The 26,519-nt window shown below is 42.4% G+C and overlaps 1 protein-coding gene across 5 annotated transcripts in view; it reads left to right on the top strand.

The window, feature by feature from the left end:
- Positions 1-456: 456 nt before the first annotated feature.
- Positions 457-26,519, top strand: part of NUP205 (nucleoporin 205) — a 68,373-nt gene continuing 42,310 nt past the window's right edge. Inside the window, exons 1-14 of one of the 5 annotated variants that reach the window (XM_084787626.1) lie at positions 457-648; positions 4,211-4,353; positions 6,611-6,782; positions 8,773-8,917; positions 9,248-9,407; positions 10,114-10,342; positions 12,119-12,283; positions 14,931-15,106; positions 18,172-18,288; positions 18,464-18,601; positions 19,819-19,969; positions 21,179-21,384; positions 22,959-23,141; positions 25,436-25,486. In XM_084787626.1, the coding sequence (XP_084643752.1) occupies positions 621-648; positions 4,211-4,353; positions 6,611-6,782; positions 8,773-8,917; positions 9,248-9,407; positions 10,114-10,342; positions 12,119-12,283; positions 14,931-15,106; positions 18,172-18,288; positions 18,464-18,601; positions 19,819-19,969; positions 21,179-21,384; positions 22,959-23,141; positions 25,436-25,486 (2,064 nt within the window). In that variant the 5' untranslated portion in view covers positions 457-620. Of the gene's footprint in view, positions 649-849; positions 1,089-4,210; positions 4,354-6,610; positions 6,783-8,772; positions 8,918-9,247; positions 9,408-10,113; positions 10,343-12,118; positions 12,284-14,930; positions 15,107-18,171; positions 18,289-18,463; positions 18,602-19,818; positions 19,970-21,178; positions 21,385-22,958; positions 23,142-25,435; positions 25,487-26,519 lie in introns of those variants that run through there. The other 4 variants (XM_084787622.1, XM_084787623.1, XM_084787625.1 and 1 more) reach the window with 4 other exon arrangements.

Here is a 26,519-nt window from a genome sequence, read left to right as displayed (position 1 = left end):
AGCTGGGCGTGGTGGCGCATGCCTTTAATCCCAGCACTCAGGAGGCAGAGCCAGGCGGATCTCTGTGAGTTCGAGGCCAGCCTGGTCTACAAAGCGAGTCCAGGCCAGCCAAAGCTACACAGAGAAACCCTGTCTTGAAAAACAAACAAACAAACAAACAAACAAACAAGTGACTATGTCTACAGAGTATAATTAGTAAATAGAAATGCCGTAATCACTTAGACTCACTTCGCTCTATTCCCTCAAGGGAAGGGGAATATTCAAATGAAATTTAACTTGAAATGAGGGAAATGAGATCTTTTTTCTATTCCTCTTAAGTATGGTCATCATACTATTCAACTTCAAGGCTCACTAGAAATAAACTACAGTTCCCAGGATGCACTGCACGATTAGTCTCCGAACGGGCTGCCCTAACCTTATTTGAACGGGAATCGTCTTAGTGGGAATCGATGACCGTGGGGCAGATCATGGTCGGGAGTCTTGTGTACACCTGCTCGAGCCTCCCATGCTGCTCTCACGGGGACTAGGGGCGCCTTTCTGTTCAGGCGTCGCCGCGGGCAGGCCTCCCGGGCCCGGGGTCCTCCCCCGCGGTAGGAGGGCTCCCGCAGTCCTCCTCCAAGATGGCGGCCCTGTTGGCGGTAAATTCGGGTAAGCGCGGCGGGGCCGAGGCGGGGACCCACGGGGGACCCACGGGGCAGGGCGGGGCCGGTGTGAGGGGAGCGCTGGCGCCATCGGCCCTTTGGCGGGGCGGGCGCCGGGACGTGCGCGCCGCCAGCTGTCGCCGCGTTCTGCCCCGCAGGCCCGCGCCGCCTCAGTTTGAATGGCGCGCGGCGCGGCTGGCTGCTGCAGCCTTGCCCGGGAGATGGGCGTTTGAGGCGGAGGCGGAGCGGCGGGTCTTGGGCACCGGGGCGCGCGGTCCCGAGCCTGCTTCCCCCGTCCCCCCGTCCCCCCAAACCGTTGTCCATCAGGTGTTCGCGGTCCCTCTTTCGCCGGGGTATGGCTCCAGTCTCGGGCAGTGAGGCCGCGGCTGGAAGGAACCCCCTCTCCATGCAGGTTGTGGGCGGGTCGTAGGGCAAGGGCCGAGTGAGGTAAGCTGGGGGGCAGGTGCTGGGCTAGGTGGTCCCCCGGGGCTATGAGAAAGTTGGGGGGTGGGCCGTCTTCTGGTGATTGATTGGAACCCCCAGAGATGCTTGAGAAAGTGGATGGATTTTTGACTTGTCATAGTTTATCAGGGAGGATATAGATGTCAAACATTTTGTACTCCTGAAAAGAGACGTAGACACTTGATTCGCGAATACAATTAAGAGGTAACATAGAAAATATTTACGGACAAGTCTCAGGAAGACTGTTTTGTTTTTTAAGCTGCTTGCTTTAATACTGGCTCTTGCCACGTTACTAATATTTTTGAAAATTACCGAAATAGGAGTTTTGCACTTTAAACGGTCTCAGAAATGGTATGGTAAATTGTTCTGTAGGAATGAACGTTTCTGTTTATTGACAGCATGTTATGGCCCAGCACTGGGACAAGGGTTAGGCTTGCTTTATCGCATGTAATCCCTTTATACCCTATGGTGTGGTGCAATTAAATATCTCAGATTTAATTTGGAAGCAGAGACTTCCAGTTTTAAGCAGTTTCCCCAGAAGTGAAACAGTTTAGTGGTTTTAAGCACAACTTAATTGATTTTACGACATCACATCATGCTTATCCCCCATAGTAGATAAATAAGTGTACTGATATCATTTTTCAAAAGCAAGGCTTCCTTGTTATAGTTGTTACATACTTTTTTTAGTACATAATATCCTGAGTTACCATTAGACAAACCACTGAAACAGGAATTATCATTGTACAAGAGAGCTTTAATTGACAAGAAAAGAAAGCTTTTTTTTTCTTTCTTTTTTACTTTTTATTTTTGAGACAGGGTTTCTCTGTGTAGCCCTACCCGATCCGCAACTCACATCTGTAGAACAGGCTGGTCTCGAACTCAGAGATCCGTCTGCCTCTGCCTCCTGAGTGTTAGAATTAAAGGAGTGTGCTATTACCTCCTGTCTAAAAGAAAACATTAAAAAAAGCCAGGAGTCTGTTCTTCCAAAGGTCCTGAGTTCAATTCCCAGCAACCACATGGTGGCTCACAACCATCTATGAGATCTGGTGCCCTCTTCTGGCCTGCAGTTGTACATGTAGGCAAAACACGGTACACATAATAAATAAATAAATCTTTAAAAAAAAAAAGGAGGAAATCCTGTCACATGATACATGTATGACCTTTGAGGCAATTAAGTGGACTGTGCCACATAACACTCAGCACACACAAACACACTTAGCAAGTGTAGCTAAACTGAAAAACCCTGTAGAATTAGAATGGTGACTGCCGAGGGCTAGGAAAGTGAGAGATCGTGGTGGTTTAATAAGTATAAAGTTTCAGGTCAGGTGTAAAAAAAAAAAAAAAGGGATGTTTGTGTGAGAGAGGGCAGTCTCATGATGTAGCCGAGGCTGGCCTGGAGCTGACTGGGTAGCCCAGAATAGCCTCAGAGCATGATGGTCCTCCCCGAGTGATCCTTGTGCTGTGGCGTTACTGCTTACAGGCACAGGCCTCCAGGCCTGCCTTAGCATTTCGTTTTTGCAAGGTTGAAAAAGTAACACTATGTTGTAATAACTGTGCGAATAACACTTAATTGCTATTGTTCATAGGAATAGCTAAGCTGCTGTCCTTTATCATGTTTACTATTATTTCTGTAATGCAACAAAAACTTAAACACCAGAAGTCGTGTGGAGGGAGAGAAGGTTGGTTGTAGACTTCTTAGACCTGTGCTTGGGTTTAACTGCATGTCGCACACTGTTGTGACCTGTCAATGCCACCAAGTAGATACACTCGTAAGCCTGCTGTAAGCAGCCACCAGCGTTGCTAGGCAGTCTGCTCACCCCTGCCGTATTCAGTGAGCTGACTGCTGCAAACCTTTTCCACCTCTCAACCCTTTAACTTCCAATGGACTTAGGGAAAGTACAGGCCAGCAGCTACCTTTTCACCCTTATGCCTCAAAGTCTAGATTCCTCTGTACCTCCACTTCCTGTTGTGATCTTGCCAGGTAAATCCCGCCCTTCATGCCTGTCCTCTGCTACTCCTCTGTTTTGTGTGGTTTCCTCTCTTGCTCTGTTTTCTCTAGTAACCTGTCTTTGCCTTGATCTCATGGTCAGCCTATTTACCATTTTCTTGTCCTCTTCTCTGCCAAACCTTGTAGGAGGTTGTCAGTATGCACTCCCTGGCTCCCTCTCCATACCTCCTAGTATCCCAAGCATTTAGTCTGCGCTAGCCTCCTAAACAGCTCTAGTTCCAAGTCCTTCTAGTTCACCAAGTTTAGCAGATGTTTTATATTGTATGTACACACACACACACACACACACACACACACACACACACACACACGTGTGCACGCGCACACAGCACAGATGCCTGCTGAGTCCAGAAGGCATTAGAGTCACTGGAGCTGGAGCCACATGTGTTTGTGAACTGCCCGAAATGGATGCTGGAAACCAGACGTGGACTCTGTAGTAGATGAATTTTTAGTTTAATTATGTGTGTGTGTGCATGTGTGTGAATATATGACTGTATACCACATGCATGCAGGAGCCCTCAGAGGTGAGAAGAGGACTAAAGATGGTTGTGAGCCAGCCTGTGGGTGCTGGGAACCAAACTCCTCTGCAAAAGCATCGCATGCTGTAAGCACGGAGCCAGCTCATCAGTCCATTAGTTGTCTTTGTTTTTGAGGCCTTACTATGTAGTCTTCGCTGGCTGGGAACTAGCTACATATACTAGGTTGGCCTTGAATTTATAGAGCTCTGCCTGCTTGTGCACGCCAAGGGCTAGGGTTAAAGATGTGTGCCATCCTGCTTTCCTGGTTTATATAAATAAAGGGAAACTAGAGGAATTTCTTTCACGGTAGCTCACTTAGGTTATGAAGCGGTAAAACCAAGTGCAGCTGACTGTTCACTTTAGTTTGGGTTTGTTTGCTTTTCATGTTGTTAGAGCAAGTTTATATTGTTGCCAAATAAATCTAATAAACTGTATTGTTATGTTTTTGGCTGGTGTATCTAACTTTTTATGTTAAAAATAGACAGTAGTGTTTCCTTTGGTAATTGTAAAAAGTAGATGTGAGTATGGCTAATCTGTGGATGACATGTATTATCTCACGCTGGTCTTATTTTTTCTTTAAGCTGCCAGCCTATGGGGACCCTACAAAGACATTTGGCAGACGGTCGGAAATGCTCTGTGGAGAAGACAACCCGAAGCTGTCCACCTTCTTGACATGATTTTGAAGAAACATAAGCCTGACTTCATCTCACTGTTCAAAAACCCAGTAGGGAATTTTCTTCTTTGTTCTTAGATTGGCTTTTTCTTCTTTTATTTTAAATCTGGAGAGTGGCGATATTCTCTCTCTCTCTCTCTCTCTCTCTCTCTCTCTCTCTTTCTCTCTCTCTCTCTTTCTGGGGTGGGGGCGTGAGCATGCCATGGTACACATGCGGAGGTAAAAAGACAGCTTGCAGGAATGAGTTCTCTCCTTCCACTGTGGGGCCCAGGGCTCAAACCTGGGCTCTCAGGCAGGGTGGCAGGAGACTTGTATGCTGAGCCATTTCTCCAACCTGCTTTGTGTTTCTTTCAAAGAATAAGGACAAGTGAATTCTCAGTGTGCAAACACGTGACTTGAACTGTGCTAGTAATTCAAGCTTTAAAAAAAAAAATGCCCCTCCCCAAACATTGCATTGTCTTTTTATTTTTCATAGAACTCACTCTTGAGATTATCTCCAGCTGAGTGCTACACATTGTGTGTGAAGACGATTTAGGAAGTGCAGTGTGTCTCACAAGTGCTGGTTGTCCTCTAATTTCTGGCCTATAATTAATAGCACACATAACCTTCATTGATCACTTACTTCCACATACACTTCTGCATTTTCCGTCTCTGCAGTGTAGTGTAATAATCGTGTTAGCTGAACTGTTTCTTGCAGACCATTAGTCACTGTATTTTGAAGCTTTCGCAAGTAGGAAGGGACTACAGTGGAGTGTGGAAATGCCTTCCCTTGCTCTGGGGCAGTTTTCTGTGTTTCAGGCTTGCTTTGTTTGTTTTTGAGGTAGCCTCTCACTCATCTCTGAATCTAAGGCTGGCCTGGAACTCTAAGTAGCTCAGGCTGGCTTTTGTCTTCCTGCCTCCGGGGTGCGGGACTATAGGCATGCACAGTCTGTCTGGCAGGGTTCTTTTTTTGTTTTTTGTTTTTGTTTTTCTTTTTTAATGTACTGGTATTGATCATCTAAGATTTCTAGTATTATGTTATAAGCAATAGCTTATTGCTTTTATTTTTTAAATGTTTATTGTATGTGCCATGCACACTGTATGAGTAAGGTCAAAGGACAACTTTTGGGGTCTGGTCTGTTTGTTTTTTCACTCTCTGGGTTCCAGGTATTAAACTCAGGTCTTGGCACCAAGTGCCTTAATATACTGAGTCATCTTACCAGTTTGGCATTTTGCTTTTTAGTTTTTTTGTTTGTTTGTTTGTTTGTTTTAACCTTGTGTGCGTGTGTTTCTAGATATTAAATCTTATGCCCTTGTGCATCTATGCAAGCACTCTACTAGTGAATTGTGTTACCAGCTTTTTTGTACCTTATTTTTACAAATATTTTTATTTTTGAAATAGTCTTGCCAACTTCCTCAGGCTGGCCTTGAACCTATGATCCTGAGTAGCTGGCATGTGGGCCTGCTCTTTCTTGTATTTTCCTTAATAGAAGGACCTCTGGCTTGGAGCTAGGAAGCCAGATGAGCTGAGTTTCCAGTCTTGGCTCTTCTGCAGAGGGTTGTATGATCTCAGACAAGTTAGCTTACCTCAGGGCCATTCTGTCGAGTACAGGAGTTGGACTAAATGGTCCACGTGTTCTTCTTCACAGTCTAAACTTTGACAAGATTGTTACATATCAGAGACTTCTCTGTGTTAAATAATCGAATCAAGGAGTCTTTAGGGGGTTAATGAGCTAGCTTAGTGGTAGAGTACTTTCCCAGTATGTGTCCGTTTGTGGGTTGTATCCTACTAACATACACATACACACACACACACACACACACACACACACACAAAGAATTTTATAGGACATAAAATCATATGGTATTAATCTATGAATAACTCTACAAAGAAGTACTGTTGTTATACAAGTAATACCTGTTACTTAGTACAGTTTATATGTCCGTTTGAATTATTGGTATGTAACTTGAACAGTTACTTAGCTATGTGGAGAACAGAATACTATTGTTTGTATTTCCTCCAGGTTTTATAGAGTTCAGCGGAAAGGTTTAAGAAGGTAGTACTGGATTAAAAAGCTGAAGGTGGTGCCAGGCGTTGCCTCGGATCCTCCAGATCTAGATTACCAGATAAGAAGCACTTGAGTGTGTTGTGCCTTCACGCAGGCTGGCCTGGATTCGGCTTGCCTGCCCTCCAAGGGTTAGGATTAGAGGCATGCGCTGCCCAGGCAAGCCGGGCTGCGTTATCATGCGTGACTTCTTCTAGGAGCACTTTTGGACCTTGCCTCCAATATACTGTTTTCATTACTTGATTATAATTTTATCATTCCAGCCAAAAAATGTTCAACAGCATGAGAAGGTTCAGAAAGCCAGTACGGAGGGCGTTGCCATCCAGGGGCAGCAGGGAACCAGGCTTCTCCCAGAGCAGCTCATTAAAGAAGCTTTCATCATCAGCGACCTTTTTGATATTGGGGAATTGTCGGCTGTTGAGCTTCTCCTTGCTGGTAAGTACGTCCTGCAGAATCAGGAGGTAGAAACCCCTAACTTAGAATTTTTCTTACTTGGGTAACAAATGGGTTTAAAATGTTTATTTATTTATTTTGTGCATATGTGTATCATATTCATTCAGGCGCTGTGGGAGGTCAGAAAAGAGGGCAATGAATACCCTGGACTAGGATTACAGGTGGTCGTGAGCCGCTTTGTGAGCACTGGGAAGTGCTCCTAACTGCTGAGCCATCTGTCTAGCCCCATAACAGAGTGTTTTTAAAGATGTCATTTATTTGACAGGACGATTCAAAATACTTAATTTATTTTATATTAAAGGCAAGCTTAGTGGTCCTAGTTGTTGATGAACTACCTTAAGGCAGGCCCTGACAGAGTAATTTACTAGCAAAGATGCAGCTACCTCTCTAGAATTGCATGGCTCAAGGCAAGGTCTCCGGTTCTTTTGAGGTGGATGTGGAGTGAGCTATTTGAATGATGAATGACTAGGTGAAACATTAGATAATGGTAATAATAATTAATAGTAGGAAGAAAACTAACTGAGAATCAGGATGGAGAGACTTCAGGGCTGATTAAGGTAGTTCTGATTAGTGGACTTATTAGTCAAGGCCACTCCGAGGTGAGGACTTTGACCGAGACCTGAATCAGGTGTAGATGCCGCCGCCCAGACTTCCTGGAGAAGGCTGACCGATGGATGCACAAGCAGCATGCTCTTCAGGTCTGTAAATGCATGTTTATAGGGAAAAAAGACTTCTGGGACTGGGGCATGGCGAATAAGGGGAGAGGGGAGGAAAGCACAGGTGTTTAGATTTTATTCTCATTGCAGCAGTAAGGTATTACTGGAGGATTTAACATAAACATATGTAAGTCCAAATAACTTAGAAATTAATTTGTGGCTGTTCTATAAAGATTAGTATTTCTATAAAACAATGAGTTCATTAATGACCACAAAGGAGTCACATGAAGAAAATACAGACATCTTACTTTAACAGTAGTTTAGTTTCTTTAAATATATCATGTAACTACGAACCAAAGAAAATTAGTGATGGAGCATGAGGAAGGTAGCTTTCTCTTGTGTGAGGGGATGCCAAGTGGACATGCTTGAATTTTACATTTAGTTCAGAAAGTGGAGCTTTTTTCTGGCAGTGCTGGAGATAGAACCAGGGCCCTGTGCTTGATAGACGAGCACTACACAAGTGAGCCGTGTGCCCAGCCTGATGCTTTGCTTTAACAAACATGTTCTAGAGTGTTTTCGATGCTGTGGGAATACTACTGTAACACGAAGATGAATAAAGCCTACTTAGTGTAAAGGAACACAGGTGGTGTGTTTTTTGTTTGGTTGGTTTTTTTTTGGCTTTTTGAGGCAAGGTCTCTCTGTGTAGCCTTGGCTGTCCTGGACTCGTTTTGTAGACTAGGCTGGCCTCAAACTTACAGTGATCCACCTGCCTCTGCCTCCTGAGTTCTGGGATTAAAGAGGTGCACCACCACGCCCGGCCACAGATGGTGGGCTAAGAAGGATGTAGAAATGATTTGACAGGAGGCACTGCAGATTAGAAGAGAGTGAGCTTGAAAGGAGGAAACTTGCAAACATTTGCAGGAGTTCATATGAGTGGAGATAAAGTGGGCCAACATAGGAAAGTAGAGAGGAAAGAGAAATTGAGTTTGGAAAGTGACAGATTTCTTCTTTGTTCGTTTTGTTATTGTTTTGCTTTTTTCTTGAGACAGAGTTTCTCTGTATAGCCCTGACTGTCCTGGAACTCAGGGATCCAGCTGCCTCTGCCTTCTGAGTACGCCACCAGGCCTGGCTGGGTTTCTTGTTATGGAGGGCTCATCCCGACATATGGCGGGTGGCCCTGTCAGCCTCCTGTGTGGGGAATGATGCAGGGAGTAGGTATCCCGCAACTGTGAGACTCTGTGCTTATTTGAATACATTTTGTCATACATTGCAGACACATTTGAGCTTTATTACTAAATGATCAATTTCTTTTCTAGGAGAGCATCAGCAGCCACATTTCCCTGGCCTTACCAGAGGACTGGTAGCTGTCCTTTTATACTGGGATGGAAAGCGGAGCATTGCAAACTCTCTCAAAACCCTGATACAGTCTAGACGAGGGAAGACGTGGACGCTAGAACTAAGGTCTGCCTTTTGGGACTTGAGGGGTTAATGTAAAATTACTTGAATTTGAATTTGGAAAATAACAGTTTTCCCTCAGTGTATACAGCTTCAGTAAACTGATCTCAGGTCAGTAATGTGCCACACTACTCTGTGTGTGGGTTAGAGTGATGGGTTAGTTTCAACGTGCCTTGTTTGCAAGTGAAAAACCACTTAGAGGTTTATTTAACCCGGAGATTTTGAAAGGGTAAAAAGAACAAGATTGTCATTCATCCTGGTGTCTGCAGTAATAGGCCGCTGTCAAAACAGCACTTTTGTTCACTATAGCTTTATGTTTATTTCTTTTCATTGCAGTCCAGAGCTGGTTTCCATGACAACACGCTTTACAGATGAACTGATGGAGCAAGGGTTGACTTACAAAATTCTTACTTTGGTGTCACAGATTGATGTGAATAATGAGTTTGAAAAACTACAGAGAGAGAGAGGTTTGGGCAGCGAGAAACACCGAAAAGAGGCAAGAGTTCTCTATAAGATGAATTCATGGGTGTCTTTGTTAAATGTGGAACAGAAGTCACAACATTCATTTCATTTAGGCAGATGAAAATACTGCATTTCATCATCATTGCTACCTATGTAGTAGTTGACTGGAACTTGCTATGTAGATCAGGCTAGCCTCCAACTCAGAGATCTACTTTCTTCAGGGACTAAAAGCATGAGCAACCACCCCTGTGGAAATACTGCATCTCAAATGTCAAAAGACTGCTCTGTTTGTGCAATTGGCTTGCAGTTGTTGCATTTTCTGTGTCACTGTTTTTGTTTTTTGTTTTTGGTTTTTTGAGACAGGTTTCTCTGTGTGTATCCCTGGCTATCTTGAACTTACTATATAGACCAGGATGACCTTGAACTCAAAGGGATCCACCTGCCTCTGCCTCTGGAGTGCTGGGATTAAAGGTGTGCGCCATCACACCTGGCTCCTCTGTCTCTGTTTATTACATATCTTGTTCTTCCTGAAATGAGTTGTTCAAGCAATTGGTCATTATGGTTTATTTTGGAATTGAAAGGAGAGGACTAAACCCTAAAATTTGTTCAGAATGCCAGCAATTTTAGGATCACTTGTGGGTTTAGATTAATTTATTTTATTAGCTTTTTGGAAGATATTGTATATTTTGTAATTCCAGACCTTGTTATAATTTATGTCAGTGTCATGTTTTTACTTGTAGGTTTCTGATCTCATCAAGGAGTGCAGGCAGTCCCTGGCAGAAAGTCTTTTTGCCTGGGCCTGCCAGTCACCATTAAGCAAAGATGACACCCTCCTCCTTATTGGACATTTGGAAAGAGTGACGGTTGAGGCTAACGGCTCTCTGGATGCAGTGAATCTGGCTCTCCTTATGGCTCTCTTGTACTGTTTTGATACCAGCTTTATAGAACAAAGCTCAGAGGAACGAGATGGTATTGAATATTATATTTATATCTTTTTGTTTGTTTGTTTGTTTTTGTTGTGTTTTTGAGACAGGGTTTCTTTATGTACCCTTGCCTGTGCTGGACTCATTTTGTAGAACAGGTTGGCCTCAAATTCACAGAGATCCACTTGCCTCTGCCTCCCAAGTGCTGGGATTAAAGGCATGTGCCACCACTGCCTGGCTATATTTATACCTTCTAATGCTTCTTTTTTTCTCACTGTGTGGTCCAGGTTGGCCTCAAACCTTTTTTTTTTTTTTAATTACATTTATTTATTTCTGTGTGTGTGTGTGTGTGTGCGCGCGCGTGCGCCATTGTGTCAGAAGATAACTTTCAGGATTAGTTCTCTCCTTCCATCATATGATGAGTTCAGGAGGTAAAGTTAGGATGCCAGGTTTGGCAGCAAGCACCGGCACCCCTGAGCCACCTTGCTGGTCTGCCGTCAGACTCTTGATCTTCCTGCTCCAGCCTTCTGAGTGCTGAGATTATAGGCATGTGCTGCCATAACCACCAGTACATTTATTTTCAAAAGTAATGTAAGTGAACGTTTAATGTAAGTGAACTTCAAGAAGGACAATATTTTAACTTCCAAAATATAAATTTGCCTCTTTGTTTCTGTCTGTGCAATTCAGGCATGTTTGAGCCATTTTAAATGTATGACGCACACTTAAGATTGAGGTCAGCTCTTAGTAATAAGGGATTGCTTAGCATGCATGAGGCAACAACAGCAACATAGTCTTGAGGGGTAGTAGTTGTTCCTTTGGTTTTGTTTTTTGATTTTTGGTCTTTTTTTTTTTTTCCGTCTTGAGATACAGTTTCTCTGTGTAGCTTTGGCTGTCCTGGACTTACTCTGTAGGTCAGGCTGGCCTCAAACTCACAGAGATCTGCCTGCTTCTGCCTCCTCGGTGCTGGGATGAAAGGCGTGCGGCGTGGTGCCATGCTCATTTTTGTTCCTATGTAGTTCATTTCTTTTGAGATTTCAAATGACTGTCCTACAGGATAGATAATGTGTTCGTGAGCACATATGCCTATATTTACTGTAGCTTCTTGTTTGTTCCTTATTCACAATTTTATTTATTTTTATTTTTTGAGACAGGTCTCTCTGTGTAACCTTGGCTGTCCTGAATTTGCTTTGTAGATCAGGCTGGCCTCTCCCTAGTGCCGGAATTAAAGGCGTGTGCCACCACGCCTGGCTTCACAATTTTAAAATGTGAAAATACTGAATTTTTATTTCTTCTTTAACATAGTTTTGTGTTTGTGTGTGTGTTGTGTGTGAAGTAGATAGTTCATTTTATCTTTAGAGAGTATATTTATATTTTAGAATTCTTATATACAGAAAAAAGTGTTTCTTTTTTTTCTAAAATTTGCTGTTTATGAAAGTAATTGAAGCCAGGTGCCACTTTAATCTCAGCACTCAGGAGGATCTCTGAGTTCGAGGCCAGCCTGGTCCATAAAGCAAGTCCAGGATAGCCAAGGTTTCAAAGAGAAATCATGTCTTGAAATCCCATACACACACAAAGAAAGAAAAGAAAAAAATGAAAATAATTGAAAGTTGTTAGCTTAGAATTTAGAGTTGTCTTTTCAGCTTTTGTGCATATAATACTTAACAGTAATAGGGGTTTTGTTATACCAAGTAATATTACTTAGTCATATTCCTTTTGAAAATGCTAAGTGTTTTTTGATTTTTAGATATTATTCATGTCTGTCAGAAGTGAGAATTTGTTTCTGTTCTTTTTCTGGTGAGGTGGTCTATTTTTGTGTTTTCAGATATGATTCACCACCTTCCACTGTTGACAGAGAGACAGTATATTGCAGCAATTCACTCTCGTCTTCAGGACTCGCAGCCGTGGAAGCTTCCTGGGCTGCAGGCCACTGTTAGACTTGCCTGGGCACTGGCATTGAGGGGACTATCCCAGCTACCTGACGTAACAGGTGATGTATTGAACGTTTGAGGTAACTGGCTTGTGACACCACAACCAGCAGTGTATTTACTTTCTTTCTTTGAAATGTTTTTAGATGATTTATTTATGTGTGAATGTTTTATCTACATATTTATCTGTAAACCACATGTGTGTTTCCTAGGATCCAAGAATTCCCTGGGGTTAGGAATGGTTTCTAGCTACCATTGTGGATGCTGGGAATGGAACCTTAAGTCTGGAGAAACAGCCAGGGCTCTTAACCACTGAGCCAACTGTCTAGCCCCAAATTCGTTTATTTTCAAAGATTAGATTTTAAATCAGAGAGATAACATGTGTAAATACAAGCATGAGAAAATACAAGTTCCGCTTGATAAAAATTCGTAAGCCAGGAACAGTGGCGTATGTTAACACTTTAACCCCAGCACTCAGGAGGCAAAAGGCAAGCGCATCTCTGTAGTTCAAGGCCAGCCTGGTCCAGGCCAAGACTGTAGAGAGGCTGTCTCAAAAACAATAGCAACACACCTCAAGCTCTGTGAAGTAGTACTGAATTGCACCTTTTTGCTGTCTCAGAAAGAATTCATAGGTTATTTCTCTTTCTTGGACCTGGTGACAGAATTCTTTAACCGTCAGAGTAAGAGTTTAAAAACTGTAAAACTCCAGCTGTCAGGGTCACACAGGTTTCTTTTTTGTGGCGCTGATGATTGAACTTAGAGCCTCCTGCACGTGTGCTGGGTGAGGCTGTGCCACTGAGCTATGTTCCTAGTTACTTAAACAGGGTCTCATGTATCCCGGGCTGGCCTCAACCCGTGTAGCTGAGGGTGCCCTTGAACTTCTGATCTTCCTAACTCTTATCTCGACAGTGCTGGAATTTTGTTTTTTTGAGACAAGGTTTCTCTGTGTAGCCTTGACTGTCCTGAACTCACTTTGTAGACCAGGCTGGCCTCGAACTGTCAGAGATCTACCTGCCTCTGCCTCCTGAGTGCTGGGATTAAAGGCGTGAGCCACCACGCCTGGCAGTGCTGGAATTTTTAAATGCATAACACTACAATCTACTAATTATTATTATTTATTATTATTTAAAGTCTTTTTCATTCATTTTTTCCTAAGTTTTTTTTTCACATTGTATCAAACTGAAAATTTAACTTTTAAATGTAGTGTGTTGGAAAGGAGCTGTCTGGATCAATCAAGCATAGTCAGGGGAGTTGGCTCACCCTGTATTATTGTACAGCGCATCCTATTCCTGTCTGCATTCATGAGTCACCGTGCTCAGCCTGGCTTGCCATGTCAAACACAAGCTGTCCTTTCACTGTAACTGGGAAGTGGAAAGATGGTCACTTCTGTAGGGTTTGGTGGTGTGTCCGTATTGGATAAGATGCAGGTCAGTGGAAAGGGTGTTTATTTTGGTTCTCGTAGTTTGTGGGGATACAGTCATGGCAGGAGCAGTGCGAAGTGATGGTGTGAACCTGCAGTCAGGAAGCAGGGAGAGCGTGTGGTCCTCTGCTAGTCTGCTTTCTTTTCTTCTTCTTTAAGTTGTGCATAAGACCCTACCCTGTGGTATGATAGTTAGGCATTCAAGGTCTTTCCTCAGGTAAACTCTCTGGAAGGTGGGCCCGGGAGGCAGAGGCAGGCGGGTCTCTGAGGTAAAGCAGCCTAGTTTCTAGAGTGAGTTCCAGGCTAGCCAGGGCTACACAGTTGAGACCCTGCCTCAGAAAACCCAACCCAAGCCCCGTGTGGTGGCGCACGCCTTTAATCCCAGCACCCAGAGGCAGAGGCAGGCGGATTGCTGTGAGTTTGAGGAAGCCTGGTCTACAAAGTGAGTCCAGGACAGCTGAGGATCCACAGAGAAACTCTGTCTCAAAAAAAATTAAAAAAACCCAAAAAACCCAATCCAACCCAAATCAAAACAACAAGAAGAAACCCTCCTTGGAAATGTCCACAAAAACCATGCTCAGAGTTGTCTCCTGATTCCAGATCCAGCCACGCTGGTTCTTTCCACCCATGTCAGTGTTTCCTAGTCCTAGTAATGGTGGGTGATCTAAACCAGAGTCTGATTGGCATATGCTAGGGCAAGGTTTCTACTGCTGCCCACCCTTAAACCCCTCCCGAGACAGAGCCCATGTTTCAGCAGGTAACAGTATCCTGTCAGTCACATAATTTTCCAACATCTTGTTCATTGGTGGTATTATGTTGTTTCCAAGGGTTTATAGAAACATTTTTTTGTTGTTAGGAGTCTTTTCTTTGTACAGTTTATTAAAAAAAATTACAGTGAGTAAGTAGGTAGCTGATTAGATTTTTTTTATGGTTCTCTACAAATCTTGTTTTTCTGCTATATTTTACATTTCCTATTCATTACTAAGTCTTTAAGTCAGTACTTTCTTGACATGAAATTACTGAACTTTAAGTAGGTGTATGATAATTAGATTTTCTTTTGTAAAATTATTTTGTGTGTGTATATATTCATGTGTTCGTGTGTGTGTGTGTGTGTGTTTTGAGACAAGGTCTAACTATTTCTGGCTGGCCTACAACTTGCTATGAAGACCAGGCTGGCCTCAAACTCATAGAGGTCCTCTGGCCACTCCTCCTGAGTACTGAGACTGAAGGCGTGCACCACCAGCTCCACTCAGTCTGAGTTTGCTGTTTTATGTTCTGAATCTTTCTAGCCCTGGCCGAGTTCACTGAAGCAGATGAAGCAATTGCAGAACTCGCCATTGCTGATGGAGTCTTCTTGTTCCTCACTGAGTCTGTTGTGCTGTCTGAAAACTTCTATCAGGAAGAATTTTACATCCGCAGAACTCATAATCTCATTACGGACTTCCTTGCATTTATGCCAATGAAAGTAAGTATGACAGTGTAGGAGGGGCTTTATGAAATAGGTAAAATGATGTTGTAAGTTTGGCAATTAATAAAGTCAGCATAGACTAAGCTTTGATAGTGATGTATTATAAGTACAGTCTGCATGGGAAGGTGAAATAATATAAACTTTGTAGCTGGTTGAACACTGAGAAATCTTTTCTAGAAATGAGTGGGTTAATGACAATGCCTTTCTGGGTAGGTGGTTACTCTTAATTTCCTGGTACCCTAGTGCTGTGGGTGCCATGTTAGTATTGTTGGCTCCGTGTCTGTGTGTTCCATATCCTATCCATTACTAAGTCTTTAAGTCAGTCTTGGGATCAGCCAACTTTAAGTTTAAGAAGTACATCTGTACTAAAACTATATGCCCCCCCACTATTTCCTAAATAATATAGAATAATAATTATTATTTACATTAGGTATTGTATGTCATCTAGAGATGGCATACAGAGTATATGGGAAGATGTATGTGATGTGTTCAATTTTACCTTGTCATTTTGTATAAGGGACGCACAGTAATTGACAGTAGGTTTCTTTAGGCTAGGTCAGCTCAGCGAGGGGCTAGGATAGTTAGGGTTCAGCTCAGCGAGGGGCTAGGATAGTTAGGGTTCAGCTCAGCGAAGGGCTAGGATAGTTAGGGTGAACTGGTAAGTTGAGACCTGCAGACTTGAAAGGTGAGCAGAACAGAGTTTTGGAGTAGGAAGAACCCTGCCAATGCTTTTAATTTGCATCTGGGGAAAGGGATCTTTAGAAAGGTTAAGGGTTAAAGTTTTTTTTTCTAAATAATAGCTATATGAGTTTTTGATTCTGGAGACATAAAGACCATCTGAAAAGATGAAAGTTGAGGGAAGAGTCAGTTGAGAAAGTTGAGTTAGAAGAGTCAGAAATGAGCCAGGCGTGGTGGCGCACGCCTTTAATCCCAGCACTCGGGAGGCAGAGGCAGGCGGATCGCTGTGAGTTTGAGGCCAGCCTGGTCTATAAAGTGAGTCCAGGACAGCCAAGGCTACACAGAGAGACCCTGTCTCGAAAAACAAAAACAAACAAACAAACAAAAAAAGAGTCAGAAATGGCTTGGCAAGGAAAACAAGGAGTTTAATACTAGATTTTCTTTAATAGATAGGGGGTAACTGAGGGTTTTTAAAATGAGCTTTAGTAATTTGTATCTGCCACTGAATATGTCCATTTTGTTCAAAGTACTATGTGGACTGGGTTAGGCTCTGCAGTCATGGCTCCTCTGTAATCATTGATACAGTGATTAGTATCTTCTCTCCTTAAAAAATAATTTATGTGAGTGCTTGCCTGCATGTATGTCTGCACCATGTGCGTGCAGTGCCTAAGGAAGCAGAACAGGGTGTTTGGTCCCCTGGGGCTGGTGCTGGGAACCAAACTGAATCCAGCGAGCCATCTCTTCAGCCCCTCTCCTCCCGGTCACACTGGTAGAGGTTCATCAGTCCGGTCTTTCCTGTGAACCCTGTGCTTCACTCACATTTTTTTCCTTAGATTTCATTTAACTGTTAACTGATTTTCGTTCTTTTAGTGTCTTCCTTTTGCATTGGGTTTAATTTGTGTATTTTATTTCCTTCTTTATTTTACTGATATTTATTTGTCTTATATTTATTGTGTGGGTGCTTGCATGTGGAAGTCAGAACAACCCGTGGGCTGTTTTCTTTGCCCTGTGTGGCTCTGGGGCTCAGGCTCAGGTCGGCAGGCTTTGCTGCAAACCCCGTTACCTCCTGAGCCATCTTGTACACCCTCCCCCATCCCTGTGTGGTGGTGCAAGGGGTGAGGCATAGGCCACAGTCATACAAGGCAAGTGCTTTCTCACTGAGGCACACCCCAGGTCCTTCATTTAATTTTATGGATTCTTGGTTTAAAACTTTCATGTATGATTAAGTATTTTAATGCTATGGGGTTTTTATTTGTTGTTCATTTAATATATTTTGGCATTTTTTCCTGAGGTGACTTTGGAAGTGTGTTGCTTGATTTCTAAATGCTTAGGAGACTTCCTAGGTATTTCTCTTTCACTAATTTCTAGTCTAATCCTTGGTAATAAGGGAATAGTCTTTACCAGGCTGCTTTGATGATGTTGAGGTTTGCTCTGTGGCAAGGCTTGGTCTATGAAAACTGAAAGGAACCTGCATTCTGCTACTCTTCTGCGCATTGTTCAATAATTAACTGAATCGGTCTCATTAAATTGTTTGGCCCTTTCTGTATCTTTACCTATAGAGAGAGAAAGGAGAGTGAAGCCTCCAGCTATGAATGTGGTGGGGATTGTTTGTTCGTTCAAGACAGGGTTTCTCTATGTAGCCTTGACTGTCCTGGACTCTCCTTGTGGACCAGGCTGGCCTCAAACTCATAGTAGTCCACCTGTCTCTACCTCCCTGAGTGCTGGGATTGATGCCATGTGCCACCAGGCCCGGCTCTTGTTTTTGTTTTTTTCCAGAACAAAGTAATTTCTTGATTCATTAGCATTTGGTCACACAAATGGTATGAGAAAGGATTCTCAGTGTGGGTATAATGTTCGTCACAGCATGCTGGGCAATGAGTTCTTAGTAGTCCCAGGGATGGGAAGTTTCATGCAGTACTTAGGGTAATCCTTAAGTGGAGGTGGCCTGCTCCAGACGTTAGTAGTGTCTCTATTGAGAAACGAATAATCGCAACTTCTAGAAGGTGAAGAAGTCTGTGGTTTCTTCCTTCCTTTCTTTTTTATTTGTTGTGTGTGTGTATCTGTATGGCTTGAGCATGTCATGGTGGGCAGGATAGAGTAAACATCAGGACAACCTGTAGAGTTGGTTCTTTCTGCAGTCTGTGGTTGGCAGGCTGGGCTCAGGCATTTCTACCCATTGAACCATCTCCCTGACTAAGCCTTACGATATTATAATTTTAACATTTTAGTGAAATTTCTAGCATATTTTTCATGTTGTTAAAATAACACAAGTATTAAGTGATGTTTTCTTATACATAGTAACTCTTAGTTACTTAATTTCTTTACTTCGTTGTTAGCCAGTCCCTATGATATTTATACTAAGTGTCTCTTAATGCATATAATAGGTGAAGCAGCTGAAGAATCGGGCGGATGAAGATGCTCGAATGATTCACATGAGTATACAGATGGGTAACGAGCCCCCGATTTCACTCAGAAGGGACCTGGAGCACTTAATGCTCCTGGTAAGTCATTCTGTTGGAGAGTTTTGTTTTGTTTTGAATTTCTTTTCTGTTCCATTTTTTTCTTGAACTTTGTTTGGAAAATTTTAGCAAAAGAATTCAATACTAATGTACTTTTTTACTTCTGTAACTTTATTGTTGTAAACATTTCTCCATAGTTTTTGCTTATTCTCTGCAGATTGGTGAGCTATATAAAAAAAACCCTTTTCATTTGGAGCTTGCTCTAGAGTACTGGTGTCCTTCAGAGCCTCTCCAGACTCCCACGATCATGGGCTCCTATCTGGGAGTGGCTCATCAGCGACCCCCTCAGCGCCAGGTGAGGTTTTTAGGTTTTTATTTTTTTCCTCTGATTTGGTCATTGAGTTTTGAACACAGGCAATAAATTACTTAGAAATTATTGCTTTTCCTCTTGTATTTAAGAAAATTTGAATCCATCAGTTTGACATCAGCCCTTTATTCATACTGACTGATTGATATAGTCAGCCTTTTATTACATACTAGACACGTGACAAATTATTAGCGGTGGAAGAGCTCCTAGTGCCATTATACACTGCTTGCTTGAGATGTTTTTGGTATAGTCATCCTTTATAGATGTGACAATAACTAGTATACATAGAGGTCATGGCTGACGACATTGTGCCTGGGAGTCTCCATATATGTAGATAAAAACCCATCTTTTCTGTCTTGTACTTGCTGTACTATAATGGACAAAAGGAAATACAAAGGACTGTTATGTCAGAATTCCTCCTTCTGGGATTTCAGTTTTAGAAACTTGAATGCTGTAAATTCATTCTCCCCTTCTTGGAGGCTAGAATCAATGCCTCCCCTTTATTTTTACTATATTTCTTATATTTATTGTTTTAGCTTTTTCCTCATGTAGAAAAATATGTCAAAGAAGGATATATTAAAGCTTTCAAAGGTTAATATGCAAGATAGAATAATTATAATGGATTACCAGTGCCCTAGTTTTATTATTGCAAGTTGATATAGTTCTGTAACTACACTTGTATCTTGAGGGATGTTTTAAAGCAAGCAATGTGCAGCTTCTCAATGTTTTTTTTTTCTTAGAAATAAGGATATTTTTCCCACAGTATTTTAAAACTATTTTATACCTAACAGATCACAATAATTTCCAGGTATCTGTAAATACTTTTAGTTTTACATAGTTAAAAAGTGAGAGTATTTGTGGGATGGCACCATGGCTCTGCAGTTAAGAGTGCTTGCTGCTCTTCCAGAGGACCAGAATTCACTTCCCAGCACCCATGTCAGATGGCTCACAACTGCAGATCCAGCAATCTGAAGACTCTCCTGTCCTCTAAGCACCTGCTGGGATTAAAGGCCTGTGCCACCACTGCCCAGCTTAATTGTCTTAAATCGCTAATAACAAACGATAATTTTTCATAAAATAGCAGCTACTTTTTTTTTATGGCAATAAACTGAATCATAGTACTGAGTTTTAGTTTTTATAGCTAGTCCAATTTGCCTTAAAGTTAAGATAAATTTCCTATAAACTTTTTTTTCTCTTATTTTCAGGTTGTCTTGTCAAAGTTTGTTAGACAAATGGGAGATCTGTTGCCGCCAACTATTTATATTCCTTATTTAAAAATGCTCCAGGGCTTGGCCAATGGGCCTCAGTGTGCCCACTACTGTTTTAGCCTTCTCAAAGTCAATGGTAGTAGTCACGGTAAGAACAGTCTGCATGTTAAATTTGTTCTTACACTATTGAGTTCGGTATACTACTGTGTAGATTCCACCATAGGTGCAAACTGCATTTATAATAACTGAGGGAAAGAATTACACTGATGATTTTTTTAGTGCATGGTAATGCTTTGATTATGGTCTCAGATTTTTGCTATTTGTTTTTGTTAAATATAATTAAGTGTAACAAGTCTGAACCAATATATGTGATTTTTCAAGAAAACATCTGTACATAAGACCAAAGTGTATTTCCTTGCAACGGAAGTTTGATTTTTGTTTTGTTCTATTTTGTTTGAGATGAGGTCTCACTCCTAGCTTAAACTGTCTTAGTACTCACTCTAAAGCCCAGGCTGTCATCATCGTCCTGCCTCAGCCTTCAGAGTATGAGAGTTACAGGAATAGGCCGTCATGCACAGCTAAATTTGATTTCTGTAATTTATCCTCATACTTACTTGTTTTCTCATTACTAATTTTCAGACTCAGGTCTGGTTCAGTCAGATACACTGCCAAAAGGGAAAAGAAACAAAATGTCTGCTGTTTGGGGTACATATTTTTATTTTCACTTTTATATGTGAAAAAAAATGAGGTTTGAAGAAGTTAAGTTTTAATATACCCATGGCGACAAGTTGGAGGAGCCATGATTAAAACAGATCTTCCTGGCTCCCAAGCCAGCGTATTGGCTACTCTGTTGGGGCCTGGTTATGCTATTTGTGGTGCTCTGCCCAGCAAAGCTTAGTATGAAATGGAGTATTTTAATTTATAGAATTAGGCTGTAGCTACCTTTTTCTGAGAATTCAAGTTCAACCCTTTTTTTTTTCCAAGTTCAGCCTTTTTTTTTTTTTTTTTTTAAATAAAGGTGACAACAGGAGAACTCCTGGCTAGGAAACAGTTAAGTGGCATGCAGAGTCACTTATGTTTACATGGACACCACCCCATCCTCAGGTCTGAGCAAAAAATGAACCCAGAGGGATTCTGATCCCTTTCAGCACGACAGATTGATTGTCTGCTAAAACAAAGACAAACAAAAGTCAGTATAATTTAAATTACTTTCAGGTTCCAAGCAAACAACCAGATTTTTTGTTGTTGTAAGGCTTGTGATTGGTCCTAGAGCCTCGCATGGAGTAGGCAGTATTCTACCTGTGAGCCCTAAATATGCAGTTTTTAAAATAAAACTCTGTGTTGCTCTTACTTTTAGTTGAAAACATTCAGGGAGCAGGCGGCAGCCCTGTTTCCTGGGAGCATTTCTTTCACTCCTTATTGCTGTACCATGAGCATCTCCGAAAGGACCTGCCAAGTGCAGATAGTGTCCAGTACCGTCACCTTCCTTCCCGCGGCATCACCCAGAAGGAGCAGGACGGGCTGGTTGCTTTTCTGCAGCTCACGTCTACCATCATTACTTGGGTAGGTAGCCCATGCGCAGCAACATGCGTGGTGGCTAAGCATCTTCTTTTTCTCTTCTGGTTTTTCGAGACAGTTTCTCTGTGTAGCCTGGGCTGTGCTGGACTTGGTTTGTAGACCAGGCTGGCCTCGAACTCACAGAGCCTGCCTCTGCCTCCTGAGTGCTGGGATTACAGGCATGCGCCACCATGCCAGGCATTTTCTTTAAGTGAGTAATGTTTATGAGTGATACACTGAGAACATACATAGCATTCATCCTTATGCGCTTGGTTTTTAGACTTTAGAGGCTAGAATTTATGCTAATTCTGCTTGCTTGCGTAATCTTAGTTTAAACCTTACAGCTGAGCATGTAAGAAAGGCGAGGAAGGTGAGGGTCAGTGTGTGTGCACTCCTCTAGAAGGCAGCTGGCAGAGGCTCTGAGGCAGTCATGGGAGTTGGTCTATGTGTGTGTGTGGAAAGAATAGTTTTCATTAAAAAGAAAGCTACGGTTCTTACTGAATCATTTTAGTTGCTTCTACAAAATTAGTTCTCTCTTCAGTACATACTTTTCACAGCTTAGAACTCCTCATTGATCACGAGAGAAAAATGAACTGCTCAGGTTCACATTTTGTCTGGAATATAAAAATGTATTTTCTAGGGTTTTGATTTTTCTAATCATGTTTGATGTTACTGTGCATTAAAAAATTTAAATTTATTAAAATATCTTACTGAAATAAAATGAAGTAATCTTTGATAAAATATTTCATTTTTTTCCTCAAAAAGAAAAGGTATTTCTTGACTCATTAATGAATTAGATGTATTTTAGTATAATAGTACTACGTTGTTCTAGAATGGACTGGAAAGTGGCTGAGACTTACGTCACCCTGGTAGACCATTGAGCTTACGTCACCCTGGTAGGCCATTGAGCTTACGTCACCCTGGTAGACCATTGAGTTTACGTCACCCTGGTAGACCATTGAGCTTACGTCACCCTGGTAGACCATTGAGCTTACGTCACCCTGGTAGACCATTGAGCTTACGTCACCCTGGTAGACCATTGAGCTTACGTCACCCTGGTAGACCATTTATCTCTTTGTAGTAGTATTTTCTGTTGCTGGGTCTGCCAAAGAAGTTCTTTGAAATGTATATTTCATTCTTTCCATGATCAAACTAGTGATCCAATTTAATTTACCAATAGCTTCAAATATGTATTAAATGTTTACAGCCAGTACAGTGTATTGCTGATCACCGCCCCCCCCCCCCCATGACTTGGTAGTGGGTAGCTATATTCACATCTGGTCAGGAGGGCAGCTTGAGTTCATGGGGTTGGAGATCAGCTGGGCTCAGTGGCGCACACCTGTAATCCCAGCACTCGGCCAGGTGGATCTCTTGTGAGTTCAAGGCCAGCCTGGTCTATAAGGTGAGTCCAGGACAGCTAGGGCTACACAGAGAAACCCTGTCTTGAGAAACCTTTAAAATAAAGGGCAGGGGTGCTGGAGACCAGTTTGGGGAGCATAGCAAGAGCTATTGTCATAAAACAGAAAAGCCTAGATAAATGAATAAAATAACTTTCTTGTTGTTTTGTGTTCAAATCTCAGAGTGAAAACGCTCGCTTGGCGCTCTGTGAACATCCTCAGTGGACACCTGTCGTGGTGATTCTGGGGCTCCTGCAGTGTAGTATTCCCCCAGTCCTCAAAGCCGAGCTGCTGAAGACGCTTGCAGCTTTTGGAAAGTCTCCTGAAGTTGCCGCTTCACTTTGGCAGTCGTTGGAGTACACTCAGGTAGTGCCGTGAGATCCCTTCTCTGTATAATTTGGAGGATGATGGGTAATACTGCAGAAGCAAGAGCATCTTACTGAAATTTACGGTATTCTAGGGGCTTTCCATGTTAGGACTTGAGAGCCAAACATAGCATGAGAAACCGGTGGTCCTAGGTTATTTTCCTGGCTCAGTTCACAACCTCACTACCAATGATAGGTTCTTCAAGTACCTCTAAAGTTCTTATTTCCCAAGATGAGAAGATACTACTTGTGTGGCAGATTGCTACCGTTGTCTCTTGAGACTGGGCTAGTTAACGGAAGCCTTCAGACATACCTGTACTCATTAAATGCAGGAAATAGACATTCATGTTTTTCATACTGTTTTTTTCCTTGTGCTCTTCCTGCCCAAAACTAGGAGAGTGAAGTATTTATGTAGCTTTCTGTTATCTTGGTTTTCCCACTAAAGGGCGGTGCAGCTGTTTGATAGTTGTACAAAGGTTTCCCATGAGCTGATGACTGGCTAGTGGACAGAAAGGCTCAGGAGCTTTGGGCATGAGTGGAAGTGCAGGAGCAGGGACCCTTGACTTTATCCACTTAGACCGTCATAGAGGGGAAGTTTAAGGGCTGCACGGCATTGGACATCTCTCTGAGTTGTCTTTTTCTAAAAGTCAGCTCTTTTGTAATTTTTCCGTTAAGTATTGTTATTCTCTTTGTGATAAAGTGGAAAGATTATGTCTTACAGCTGTGGTTCTCAGCCTTCTTGATTTTGCAACCCTTTAAAATATAGTTCCTGGGGGCTGGAGAGATGGCACAGTGGTTCAGAGTACTGTCTGCTCTTCCAGAGGCCCTGAGTTCAGTTCCTAGCAACCACATGGTGACTCACAAACCATCCATAATGGGATCTGATGCCCTCTTCTGGCATGCAGGCATACATGCAGATACAGCACTCATATACATAAAAGTAAATAAATATAAAATAAAATAAAATATAGCTCCTCGCTGGGCGTGGTGGCATACGTCTTTAATCTCAGCACTTCGGGAGGCAGAGGCAGGCAGATTGTTGTGAGTTCGAGGCCAGCCTGGTCTATAAAGTGAGTCTCAGATAGCCAAGGCTACACAGAGGCTCTGTCAGGAAAACAAAAACAAAAACCAAACAACCACACACACACATCTATAACTCTTATCTCTATCTCTATCTCTATCTGTGTATCTCCTCATGTTGGGGTGTCCCCAACCATAAAATTATTTTTGTTGCTATTTCATAACTGTAATTTTGCTGCTTTATGAATTGTAATGTAAACTTCTGGTATGTGACCAGGTGGAGGGGTTGTTTGACCCTTGAAGGGGTCGTGACCCACACGTTGAGAACTGCTGTTTATAGCACTACCTCTAGGGAGGTGCTTAAGCAGAGTATCATTTGTCTCAGAGGTAATACGATAGAAGGGAGCCTGTGGTTCCTCTTTTGTTTATTTGTTTGGTTTTTCAAGACAGGGTCTCTCTGTGTAGCCTTGGCTGTCCTAGACTCACTCTGTAGACCAAGCTGGCCTTGAACTTATAGTGATTTGCCTGCCTCTGCCTCCTGAGTGCTGGGATTAAAGGTGTGCACCACCACGCCCCGCCTGAGCCTGTGGTTCTTTTTCATTTTTCATACAACAGCCATTTCCCAGTAGCAGAGGCCTCTAAACTAGATTTTTCCAGTTGTGTATCCTGATGGTGAGAATAACCATTAAAAGTTAATTAATGCGATTGCTGTATGCTGACAGGCTGAGGCTGAGGGCGCTCCTGGTTCCCAGTGAACCCTTATATAGGCCTGTGTGCTTGCCGCTTCCTGGTGTGATGGGTTCAGGTGTTCTTACCAAGTGTAGTGCACCCTTGACTTCTAGGAGAGTTAAGTCTCATGAATAATGTGGTTTACTACACCGTAGATCACCAAAGGGCTGGGCCTGGTCAGGAAGAGCCCCTTATTGCAGACTTACCTAGCCTTAACCTCATTTCTTGGTTAAGTAAGATTGATTATGTACAGATGAGTGTCTTGAACAATGGTGAGGTTTCAACCTATAAATGCTTTTCAAGAGCAAATTCCAGAGTATCTGAGTGGAATTTGCAGAGAAAAGTAAATTGTGTGCTCTTAAAATTTAGGAATTTCCTGTACTTTACAAAATCAAAAATCCTGAGTGCCAGAGCTGCTACTAAACATTGCCCAGGGGCTCCTGGGTGCTCACTGGTGCCGGAGTGAAGCCTGTGAGTGGTGGGGGAGGGGTGTATCGTTCGGTGGCCGTTGCTGCTCACTGACATGCAATTTCTTTTTACTTCCAGATCCTGCAGACTGTCAGGGCTCCAAGCCAGAGGCAAGCTATTGGTATTGAGGTAAGGCTTTCCCTTTTAGTTCCAGCATGACATTCACTCCTACAGTAATGCCAGAAGATTGGGAAAAGTTACTTGTAGACTACTGAGTTTCTGTAATTTTTAAATTTACTGTATTTGCTTTTGGAGGTTTTTATTTATTTAAAGTGCTGATATAGAGATAAAGCTATTTTTATCGTTATTTTATATATGCACTTAGGCATGTGTGTGCCTAAGCCCACATGTGCCGTGGTATGTGTGTGGCGGTCAGAGGGTAACCTTGGGGAGTCAGTTCTCTTTGAGATACTAGACAGCACACTCAGAGTTGTCAGGCTTGGAGACAAGCGTCTTTGCCCACTGTGCCATCTTGTTAATTCTGAGATGAAGCCATGATAGAAACTATATTCAGAGTTGGAAAAAAGATGTCACATGGCAGCCGTCTGAATTGAAAGTCTTTTATTTATTTATTTTGCTTTTTCGGGACAAGGTTTTTATGTGTATATGTGTAGCCTTGGCTGTCCTAGACTCACTTTGTAGACCAGGCTGGCCTCGAACACACAGAGATCTGCCTGTCTCTGCCTCCCTGAGTGCTGGGATTACAGGCGTGCACCATCGTGCCTGGCCAAATTGAAAAGTCTTTATTGGGATTGTAATTAGGTTAGTGAACTTGGGTGAGAGTTTAATGTTTGGTTTGAGATAATGTCTTGCTTTGTAGCTCCGGCTGACCTTGAGCTTCCGATAGCTCTTTTCCCTCAAATTTCTACGTATTGGGATAATGATTCATGTGCTACCACCCCCCAGTGCGAGAAATTATTTCTGTTCTCCTTTCTTTTTATTTGTTTGTTATATTTATTTATTTACCTTGCAGGAAGGTGGCACATGCCATAACATGTCAGTAGAGGTCAGCAGTATTTTTAGTTGTCAGTTCTGTCTTGTGATGTAGATTCAGGCTACCAGATTCCTATCCTCGGACTTGGCAGCAAGCACCCTTACCCACTGAGCCATCTCACTGTGCCCTCTCCTTTTTCTCTTACTTTTGAGATTATAATTACATCAT

Source organism: Acomys minous, assembly GCF_964271855.1.
Source record: "Acomys minous genome assembly, chromosome: 6".
NCBI lineage: Eukaryota > Metazoa > Chordata > Mammalia > Rodentia > Muridae > Acomys > Acomys minous.
Note: the sequence above shows the minus strand (reverse complement) of the source record. Positions and strands in the feature narration are given on the sequence as shown.